Raw genomic sequence first — 12231 nt, forward strand, 5'->3', positions numbered from 1 at the left:
TTGAAAAATTAAGAAGCACATAGCATATCAAATTTAAGTTGTTTATTCAGTAAGTGGACAATAAAATAATTTAAAGAAGCAAAGTTGAGTAGTATAGCAAGCATAAAATGAAGGGAAAAAATGAATAAGTTGAAGCCGAATAGAAGAATCTTACCTGTGGCAGTGGGAGGAAGAGGGACAATGCGGACGACGTTATGAGAAAAGGAGTTTTACTTGGAAAAAGGTCAAGAGGAAGAGATATAATTGAGCAAGGGGTTGGAATCTGACAAAAGACGTGACCTTTGAATTTTATTAAGCACGAAAAAATGGTTAAAAAAGAGAGTGAAAAGGCAAAAAATTAGGGAAAAAGATAATTATGGATCCTGATTTTGTAGGGCGCCACGTAGGCAAACTAGTTTCCTGCTTATATATATACTTTTAGATGGCTTTATCTGCGTCTTTAACGGAGCGTATTTAGATTATAGTGTATACATGTATATGTAGTTGTGTTTGGATAGTGATAAGTTTGTACTGTTTTTATGGATATATATATATATATATATATATATACACATACCATGTCAAAACACGATTAATATAACATTGTAGTTTGTGATTAATATAACATTGTAGTTTGTGCTCTGTATGTAAAACTTTATTATATTCATATTTGCTATGAAAATTTATTAATACTTTTTAAAAGAGAAGATTTGTTTAAAAGAAAACTATTTTCCTCTTTTTGAGATAACGTCAATAGCAATATTTAAGCGTCGGTTGATACTATCAATTTTAATTCGATTAATTTAAAGGTATCAAATACTTATTATTTTTTATCAAATTTTTGATTTGGATAATTCTAATTCAAATTATTAAATTAATTTTACATGTTTAAAACGAAACAAAGTAGAAATTGATTTTCTATTTAAGCAATGCTATTTTTTTAATTTTTTGATAAATATTCTCGGTTTAGCTCATTTCATGTCATGTTGTCTTTTGCATGATTTTTTAAGGAAACGTGAATTAGAATTGTGATTTGACTAATTTACCTTATTCATTATTTGATCTCCATTTGATATTAATCTCTTTTCACATTTATTAGAGTAAGAATAAAAATGAAAAAATAATTAAATTCTATGTTATTTTAAAATATAAATATTTTAAGTATATTTATTTTAGTAAACATAACAAATAAATGACATGACGGAATAAACGAATACAACGAATTAAATATTTAGATTAGATTTCAGAATTGTATTTTTTAATATGGGGTCAATTTTTTTTTTAAGCTGAGTTTGGAGGAATTGGGGTTGCTTTTTTAAACCTTTTTTTTTTTTTAATATTAGCACGTTTTAGTATAGAGTCAAGCGCTTTTTTTTTTAAAGGTGAGGGCGACGACGAAGCATGGGTAAACCGTTGTTTCTATATAGTAGAAAAATAGAAATATAATAAAGTATTTCTATCTACTTTTAGAAGAGTTGATAATATAAAGTATAAAATATCATTTTTTGCTCTTAAATAGAAATGTAGGGTGGGACAAAAAGGATTTTTGCGTAAAAACAAAAAAGTGGGGCCAAAGGACGGGCGACGATCTTACTTAAACCGGCTCTTCTATATAGTAGTAAAGTAATACATATATATATATATATATATATATATATATATATATATATATATATGTTCAAAAACACGATTAATATAACATTGTAGTTTGTATAAAGTATCCGAAATTTTATTATATTAGTGTTTCTTCTACGAATACTGTAAAGTTAGGCAAAAATTTATTAATAATTTTTAAAGAGAAGAGTTATTTAAAAGGAAACTATTTTCCTCTTTGAGATAAAACAATAGCAATATTTAAGCATCGAGTTAATACTTTGAATTTTAATTCGATTAATTTAAAGGTGTAAAATATTCTATTGTTAATGTATGTAGATTGGGCCTAAACAATACCTATTATTTTTTATCAAAATTTGATTTGGATAATTCTAATTCAAATTATTATATTAATTTTACATGTTTAAAATGAAACAAAGTAGAAATTTGATTTTTCTATTTAAATGAAGAACTACTATTTTTTAATTTTTGGTAAATATTTTTGGTTTAACTCATTTCTTTTGTCATGTTGTCTTTTGTACGGTTTTTTAAGGAAACGTCAATTAGAATTATAATTTCACTAATTTAACCTATTAATTATTTGATCTCCATTTAATATTATTTTTTCTTTTATGACATTAATCTCTTTTCACATTTATTAGAGTAAGGAAAAAATGAAAAAGTAATTAAATTCTATCTTATTTTAATATATAAGTATTTTAAGTATGTTGCTATACAATAATTTCATTTGCTCCCGCTAATGGGTTAATACACATGTGGCAATGAATCCATCATTATTGATTTAATGAGATGCTTTGGAAATTACATGAATATTGTTTGATTTTTTAATATGGGATGCACTTTTTTTTTTACATTGTTTGTTTTTTTAATATGGGATTCACTTTTTTTTTGATATTGCTTGATTTTGTTAATATGGGGTCTATTTTTTTTTTCTGTGAGTTTGGAGATGCAGGTGGGTTCTACTTTTTTTTTTTAAAATATTGGTTGGTGTTTAGTATGGGGCCACACTTTTCCTTTTTAATGCAATCGGACGACGAACGTGGGTTTTGAACCCGTGTTTATATATATATATATATATATATATATATATATATATATATATATATAGAGAGAGAGAGAGAGAGAGAGAGAGAGAGAGAGAGAGAGAGAGAGAGAGAGAGAGAGAGTTTCTAGGAGATGCCTGCCTTATCCTTGTTCCTAGTCTCCTCTCCCCACAATGGTAATTTTTCTATGAGGTGAAGAGAAAAATCTAAGGAGAACGTTTATCTCTTCAAAATCCAATCTGTGCACTTGGTCGTATTTCTTTTTTCTTAATAATAGTGGTGTATGAGCTAACTTGTGTGCACCTTGACTATACACCGGAACCTGCCATCTCCATCAGCATAAGTACCGACTAAGTACTTGATAACTCTACCACCTATGCATGCTTGGACAGATGGGAAGAAATCACCTAGTGTCTTTATGCTTGATGTTACACCTCGTAGTTCTGTACGTGAAATCTATTAGGCATTAGTTGTTTAAGTGTAGATCTGGAGGACTTCTTAGGATATGTGAGATTGTATGCACCTATCTCATGGTTACGAGAGTTTAAGTTCATATAATAAGCTATGGAAGACTCTGACCAAGCAAATCAAAGAAAATAAGTTTGTCGAAAATTTGAAAAAAAAAAAAGTTGGCAGAACCAAGGATAGAAGTTTGGGTCAACTTTGGAGGGGTATATTCTCGTAACTTTTATTTATGAGAATAAAAGTTAGAGTTTGTTGTGTTGATGTTGTTGGCTTATGGATTGAGGTTTGAAGAGAGTTTTGGATGAAAATATACATATTTATCTTGTAGAATATTGAGGATATTGTTGGTATTGTTTGGGAGTTGTTTTGGTATTTGGAGGAAGTAGATAATATAGGGGAGATGCTGCCCAAATTTTCGTAACCCAAATTAGTCTTCAATAATTAGTGCTTATAAGTTGATGGAAATATGATGAAAGTATGATTAAAGATGTATTTCTCGATATATATAGGTTCGGGTGAAGGGCAAGCATCGGTGTAAGGAATTCTTTAAGTGGTGGCTTGACGGATAAGGTATGTAAGGTGTTCGTTTCCCTCTTTCTTTGGCACGAATCCAACTAGAATATAAACACGAGCGTTCCATAACAAATCCACTCCATTCCCATGCTTTGTATTTCAAATCTTAATGTCTTGTTATTTTATTGATTCTTAAAATATTATTTTACTTATCATCGGAGATTATTTCTTTGGACTCGATACGAATTCCATAAGTTATTCGGAGAGCTACGTCTTATGTCGCTCCGAAAGGCCAAGGTCAGATCATTGACTTCTCGTACATAGGTATATATATATATATATATATATATAAAAAAATGTATTGCACTATTTTACTACACCATACCGCGCTATAGTCGGTCGGGCATGGCGCGTAGATGCGCACGCCTTGCGGTGGGCATGTTATGATATTGCCCGGACGCGGGCTAATGATGATAACACGGGAGCCTTAACGGCGGGTATGATTTTACATATAACACCGAGCCTTACGGCCGGGCATGGATACTATACATTTACGTGTGTGTATATATATATATATATATATATATATATATATATATATATATATATATATATATATGCATACAAATGATTTTATCATGCATTGTATCTCGTGCTACTTCCAGATGTTCAGTTTTCTTTTGCCCTTATTAATGTTACATTATATCTTAATTATGTTGTTACTCTCCGGTCTTACATACTCAGTACTTTTATCCGTACTGACGTCCCATTGCACGGGACGCTGCATTTCGTGCTGCAAGCTCCGACAGAGTTATTGAGGAGCAACCGCAGTAGGATTTTCCGACGGCGGTGTTAGCAAGTGCCACTATTACTACGGCTTGCTTATAATATATATTCATATGTATACTCTTAGAGGCTCATGGACATAGTGGGATATGTAAATATTATGTATGGCCTTGTCGGCCTTATTTTGGGTTCTTGATATTTTCTGATAGCCTTGCCGGCTTTATGATATACGTTATGTTGTGGCGACCTTATCGGTCCGCATATGTACATATGTGTTGAATTATCGGATATTTCTATGTTGGGCCTTTTCTGCGTGTAGGTGTTCTTTGAGTTATGGTATGTGATGTTCAAAGTAACTGTTAAGTCAGGTGATTTCGGCCTACGGGTGAGCTCGTCCGTCATACTTCTCGTTCTAGGATTTGAGGTGTGACAACTTCACATCTGATATTCAGTTTTAATTTATTTGATTTTTTTTGTTTTAATTTGCATCCACGTCATTGACCACATTAGAGATCTAGTATACTCGTTGCATCTCATATTGAATAGCATGGTGCAACTACGTGACTTATCATAAATTCCACCTTTTCAATCATTTGTTAGATGTGATCAATATAATTCTTAATCAATAAACAGTCATTAGTATCAAGCCATATCATTTGGTAGCGCCACAGTGGCTTTTGTCCTTTGCTACATTTCAAATCTTCATGTCAGTGAATTTATTACTCCATCCTATCCGAAAAGAGTCGATAAATAATAAAAAGATAAATAGAAAATTGGGGAGGGCTTATAAATTACGGGAAAAGCCATGCCTTTTTTTATCTAATTTACGGAGAAAATATTAATTCCTAGGTAAAAATAGGTAATTTGACTAAATTACTCCTAATTAAATAGGTATTGGAATTTGGTCACTTCAACACTTAAAAAGGACATATTTGAAAAAATAAAGTTAATTTTTTCTTGATTTGATAAGTGGACACTCTTTTTTAACAAAAAAAATAAAGACTCTATGAACACTCTTTTTGAACCGGAGGGACTACCATGTACGCTAGTCTCTCACATCTAGAAGAAAGTAATCCTTTTAACACTTATTTCTCTCACCCTCGTTATTTGATCTCTACTCTCTTGGAGTCTAAACGAGTACTGTTATCCACACCACATTAAGCCTTGTGGGCTCTCTTGCTCCTCATTCTTACGTTATTTGTCTTCAGTGTTGTCCCTCCCTTGGATTCCACCTTGACTGGATTTGTCTCATCTGTAGGAGCAAATAACACTGGTTAGATCTATGTGTCGTCATTGGCACAATTGCCAATCTTTCAGGTGGGTAACTGACAGACCACTTACCGACTGCCTCTTCTGGCGTGACATTGGCGACAATTTGGTAAATAGTATTGACTGCTACAGATCATTCCCTGTAAACAGTTGTACTATTTGCTTTCTTACCCATATGAACATCGTCGATCAAATAATACTTAGCATAATTGTGAATGTTATAAATTTATATTCCCCCAAAGTGCTCTACTTCTCTCAAATATGTATTCACGTTAGATGAAAATCAGTTTTTAACATGTAAATTGTAGGTCACCTTGTCCCTGCAAAAACAAATGATGTAGATGACAGTTATGGTCATTTTTGTTTATTTACTATATGATCGTAACATTTTATAGTGTAAGCTTAACATGTCATTCTCCTCCTTTTTTTTACTTTCCATCTTCCTTATTACCGGATTGTAAATGTACTTTACTTCCCCTTTTACCATTTGTCTTTTCTATTGAACCAAGCAGTATAAAAGTATCTTCGTTTACCAGAGTCCGTTGTCTGATTATGTTGCTTTCATGATGTTTCTGAGATTCTTAGTGCACGTCTAATGTGTATGCAACAGATGAACAAAGGGAAGTCTCAGAGTTCGGAGAAAAACCTAACTCAAAATGACATGAAGGTCGTTGAACTGTTTACAGGATCATCACTTGAGGAATATGCCGAGGCAAACCTCGATGATGAAGACGATGATGATGAAGATCAGGTCAAAGTTATTTGAGATGTGCATTTTGGAGAACAAATCCCAAATGGCCATTCGTAGGTTTCCCTTCATGGTCACTAATTTGATTGATACTCGCACATTTGTATTGGCAGCTTTGGAAAAAAAGGTAAATTTGTTGGCCACCACGGATACAGGCTGTTTGGTTGACCGTCCTTTTTACAGTATAGGACTACTGCATTCCTTTTGGCTTTCAGATTTTCGTAGCTAGTGATGAGTTTTGAGAGTGTAATATAGGCTAAAATAGATACTTAAGCCTATTTCAATGTAAAATGGGCTATAGTATGAGGTGAGTAGTTATTATAAGTTTTGCAGCGGAGATCCTTCGGCCTTCAGTTCATTTCTTTATCGGGGTAGTCTTGTAGAATTTTGTCTGAATATGGGATTCAGCTTAAAAGACAGCTTGCCTCACATGATATTGTGATGTATGAGCATTGGTGTATTGCTAGTCATTTTACTCAATAGTAGTTGGTCTTTCATTTTGGAACTCAATGGCGTGTGAATTTACATTAAGGCTGATGAATTGGCTCGCTGAGTGTTTGCAGCACCAGTATTTGTGTGATGCAGCCTCTACATTGATTTTAATCTTCTCTGTTCAGTATTCTGATTGCAAGATAAACTAAGTGTGCCGGTAATATAAGAACACAGCAGTAACTTAATGCAGTTCTCAGAGGAAAGAGTATAATGAAAGAACTAGAGATTAGCTATCAAGGTCAGTTTGTCCTTAAATCACCTAATGATAATGTACTGCATCAAAAAATGATCTGAGAAAAGCAGAAGTGGAACATGTAAAACCCGTTGAAGCACACCCTAGAATTGTCATGCCCAAACTGTTTTACCTTGTTCCACTGGTAACCATATCTGCAGTGCCAAGTGGGTGTCCTTTTCGAGCAGATCCATATTGACAATTAAAGAGTGTTCAACTGCAATGTTTTTATCATCAGTTGGTGAAGATGGTTAGTGCAACCATAGTAATGACAAAGTTTTCATTTTTATGGCTCATGGAACCCTCCGTGACCACTTAATGCCCCTCTTTCATGGAATAAATGACACGACATAAGCAATCATTCTGCGAAAGGATTGAATTACTAACAAAAGTACGTAAATTACAATTGAAAAATGTCTATTACATGGACTAACATGCAGGAACAAGTACAATGGGAAGGGCAATTCTGGAATTGAGGATGATGAGAGAACAAATTAGTACTAATAATTTTAAACTTCTCATGCTATGATGAATTAGAAAGGGGTTAAGTACTAGCAGAGCCACTACCATAATATATATTAGTAGAATTTAGTTACATACGCTGATAATACTATCCTTATAACAGGATAGTTTGCTATTTCTTTTTGCACAATACTTGAACGTAAATAAAACGACCAATGACTAAATAGATGGTCTCGGTCAAAGTCGGCTTTTGGCATATAGAAAATTCGAAATAACAGAAAAGACTTGAGAGTCAACACTCTAGTTTACTCGGTCAAAGACTTGAGTAATATCGAAAGAAAGACAAACTATCCTAGCAGTGGTAGCTAGAATGCGAGTTAATTACTTAAATAGTCATTCAAGTTATTAAAACAACTCAATAAAAAGTGATAAGCCATGCTATCTTGTGCTTTGGTGTTTTGATGACACGACAAACCTACTCAAGAAATCAGTGGCGATGATAGAAAGACCAGGTCTCCTGAAGTGTCGTACAGTCAACTTTACACCGTAGTGTGTATGACTTAATTTAAAGAAAAAGAAGAAAAAAATGTAAAGCATTGACTGGAGATTTCTTTATTGAGTTGACTGGTTTAAATTTTGTTTCGGTGGAAAATATAAAGGTTACCTATTTCTCTTAGCTTTTTGTTTTTTAATAATTACAGTATCTGGAACAAAAAGGAAGCAGATCTCTTTCTTATCTCAGAAAAGGTAGATCTCTGATCGATTGTTCTTATTGCCCATGTTCTTGGTTAATGACCATATGAGTAACAAAGGATAGATAAATGATTTTACTAGATAATTTTTTTAGGTTGAGTGACCATTTGAGGAATTAACTCTAAAAGTACTTCTCATTAAAAGTAAAATTAATTTTTTTGAATTTAGTTATTTCTAAAAATAAAATATATTATTCCCTTTTAACAAATAATTATAAGAAAATAGTATCACGGAAGTGTGAATATTAGGCTATTTCGTTTTGTCCAAAACTTGAACAATAATGTAAAATAAAGGACCAGTGACTGAGGAGGCGGTCTCGGTCAACATTGCCTTTCAACCATAGAAAAATAAAAATTAGCAGAAATGACTTGAGAGTCAACCCTCAAGTCTTGGCAATTGTTCTGTATAATTGTTCGTAAATATAGATTTTTCCATAACACCACCATGGTAACCATTGCTCTGATTTCCTTTCTCCTCTTACATCTCATAACAGCCACTATTTCTGTCACGCCTTCACCGTATAATGCCACAGACTATTTCTTGCTCAGCTGTGGCGCACCATCACCCGACGAATTCGATGGCCGTCTGTGGAATCCGGATACCCACTATCCAAATTTCTTACCTTCCAACTCTTCAACCATCTCCACACCAGCCATACCTTCTGAACAAGGCTCAGTCGACAGAGTTCCTTATATGACCGCCCGTATTATAAAATCTCCCTTCACCTACACTTTCCCCGTCTCCCCTGGCCCCAAATTCCTCCGTCTCTATTTTTACCCTGCCGATTACGCGCCTTACAACAAATCGGAATTTTTTTTCTCCGTCACTGCTAATAATTTTACCCTCTTGAGTAACTTCAGCGCCTTCCTCACAGTCTCTGCAAGTACCGATTCTCGTAAAGTACAAAAAGAATATGTCATCAATGTTGATGAAACTCAGATTCTCAATATCACTTTTTCTCCTTCACCAAATTCTTATGCTTTTGTTAATGGGATTGAGATAGTTTCCATGCCAACTGATCTTTACATACGCGGAGACAGTCAGAACATCAATTTGGTGGGACAGAGTAATTTTTATTACATCAATAACAACACTGCTCTTGAAAATTTGTACAGGCTGAACGCGGGGGGCAATCTAGTTCCTAGCACAGAGGACACTGGGATGTATCGTGAATGGACTGGAGATGACGCTTTCGTTGTCGGATTAGGCTATCAAACTCCTCATTTTGGTGACTACGTCAATTACACTTCTGAAACCCCAGCTTATACTGCGCCAACCATAGTTTACACAACCTCCAGGACCATAGCAAATTATAGTTCTAGTCTGGAGTGGATATTCCCTCTTGACTCTGGGTTCTACTATCTTTTCAGGCTTCATTTTTGTGAGATTCAGCAGGAAGTTAAGGAACAGAACTATCGGGTTTTCGACATATCCATTGGAAACCAAACGGCAGATCAACAAGTTGATATAATTCAACGGAGTGGCGGATGGAGAGTCCCGACGTACAAAGACTACGTGGTGAATGTGAGAGACCCAGATGGTCGACGAAGCAAGCAAAATGTGTGGCTTGAATTGAAACCTAACATGGAAACAAAAGCTGTGTATGCAAACGCCATCTTAAATGGCTTAGAGATTTTCAAATTGAGTGATCCAAATGGAAATCTGTCCGTGCCAAATCCTGAACCGCCCTTAGCAGTTCCGACTAATTCACCCCCAAACAACAAAAAGAAAAAATCATGGCATATCGTTGCTTTTATCATTGCAGGTGTGATTAGCGGAATTGTTCTGTTTTCAATTCTGGGTTTCTTAATTTCCCGGAGACAAAATAGGGGAAAAGATTCTGGTACAAGTGTTCCCAAGTCTTTAGAGTCCACGCAAAACACAGGCGGCTCAGGCTTATCATCACTACCATCCGATCTGTGCCGACACTTCTTAGTAAAAGAGATTAAAACCGCAACAGGCAATTTTGATGAAACTTTTGTGATTGGATATGGAGGTTTTGGTAATGTTTATAAAGGATACCTGGACAATGGTACAACCATAGTGGCAGTCAAGAGATCAAATCCTTCATCAAAGCAAGGGGTTCGCGAGTTCCAAACAGAGATTGAGATGTTATCATCAAAGCTCAGGCATCTACATTTGGTGTCCTTAATTGGTTATTGTGATGATAACAATGAGATGATCTTGGTTTATGATTACATGGCTCATGGAACCCTCCGTGATCACTTGTACAAAACTGATAATGCTCCTCTTTCATGGAAGAAACGCCTAGACATTTGCATTGGTGCAGCTAAAGGATTGTATTACCTCCATTCTGGTAAGTGGTCAATGAATTAATAAACCTGTCATGATCTAAATTGCTCAATGTTTGTTTGGTAAAATAGTATTACGTCAGAATAGGTCAAATTACGGTAAATGCCAAGTTGCACAAAGATGATCTAGGCTCCCAAATTGGGTTTTGTTATGAGTCATTTCGGGTTTAATGTGTTGGGTCAAACTAATAAGCAATTTACAATTCAATCCGTTTAAATTTGAGTGAATTACTGCCTAATGAGTTGATTTTACTATTATAGGTACCAAACACACGGTCATCCACCGAGATGTCAAGTCAACTAACATCCTATTGGACGATAAATGGGTCGCCAAGGTGTCAGATTTTGGATTATCCAAAGTAGGTTCACTTGGTGGGACAGATATTACCCATGTTAGCACTGCAGTCAAAGGAAGTTTTGGGTACGTAGACCCTGAATACTACAAGCGTCAACAATTGACAGTAAAATCAGATGTTTATTCCTTTGGGGTGGTTTTATTTGAAGTGTTGTGCGCTAGGCCAGCAATAATTCCTAACTTGCCAATTGGACAAGTAAATTTGGCAGAGTGGGCTTGCAGGTGCTATAGAAAAAGAAATCTTAAGCAAATCATTGATCCTAATTTGGAAGGAGAAATTGCCCCGGAATGTTTAAGCAAGTTTGCAGAATTGGCATATCGTTGCTTGAGGGATCAAGGGGTCCAAAGGCCATCAATGGGTGATGTTGTAAGAACTTTAGAATTTGCATTACAGCTTCAAGAGGGTGCAGATAATAGAGGTCGTGAAGTGGAAGGGCACATATACCCGCCTAGCCCTTCTTTTCCCTCGATTATTAATAGTCATGCTAATATATCGACCAATGAAGATGAGATTTTCTCAGGTTCAGGTGAAGTTGAAAGAAAGCTGACAAGCAATGGTATATCCATGTCGACCAGTAAGAGTGCCAGATTGAAGAATGTCACCCTTTTCTCTGATCTAGTTAATCCATTGGGGCGATGAAATTGTTATGATTGATACAATAAAGTTACATATATGAAGTTTTTTCAGCTTTAGGTGATCAAATTGGGGTCCAACTCGAAAAGTAACGGTACATCCATGACAATTGTATCGACAAATTGAAGAGTGTGACCATTTTCTATAAGATCATGAATCTATTGGGTGGATTAGATTGTTACAGCTGTTCAATAACATACATATTGTTAGCTCTTTTTTTTTTTTTTTGGCGAGATACCTTTTCCATCATAATTTTACACGTATTATCAGTTGCACTCCTAAACTATCCTTAGTATTAGTTACTCCCTTGAATTTGGCTATTTGATAGTTGTTACGCCCAATTGGACGATCTCATCTCAGGTAGTAGCATACATGCACCTGTCAGGTGGACTTTTCTGTCCACGTGACATTTTTAAAAATGAAGAATATTATTTACGTTTTTGAATTCATTATTCTTTTAATCATTTTGGGGTCAAATTTGTATAAGAAAACTTCTAGGAACCTATTATTAAGGCTAACTTTTTTTCATTTTGCTAAAAATGATGAAGTTTCACTTAATTTTATTTACAAATTG

The 12231-nt window shown here is 34.6% G+C and overlaps 1 protein-coding gene across 1 annotated transcript; it reads left to right on the forward strand.

Annotated features, from left to right (window-relative positions):
* The first annotated feature begins 8779 nt into the window (after nucleotides 1-8779).
* Nucleotides 8780-11866, forward strand: LOC132047011 (receptor-like protein kinase FERONIA). The gene is made up of 2 exons (XM_059437883.1): nucleotides 8780-10673; nucleotides 10930-11866. The coding sequence occupies exons 1-2, from the start codon at nucleotides 8801-8803 to the stop codon at nucleotides 11661-11663; spliced, it is 2607 nt and encodes an 868-aa protein (XP_059293866.1). The 5' UTR covers nucleotides 8780-8800; the 3' UTR covers nucleotides 11664-11866.
* The last annotated feature ends 365 nt before the right edge of the window (nucleotides 11867-12231 follow it).

The sequence above is a fragment of the Lycium ferocissimum genome, chromosome 2, assembly GCF_029784015.1.
Source record: "Lycium ferocissimum isolate CSIRO_LF1 chromosome 2, AGI_CSIRO_Lferr_CH_V1, whole genome shotgun sequence".
In the NCBI taxonomy this organism is placed as follows: domain Eukaryota; kingdom Viridiplantae; phylum Streptophyta; class Magnoliopsida; order Solanales; family Solanaceae; genus Lycium; species Lycium ferocissimum.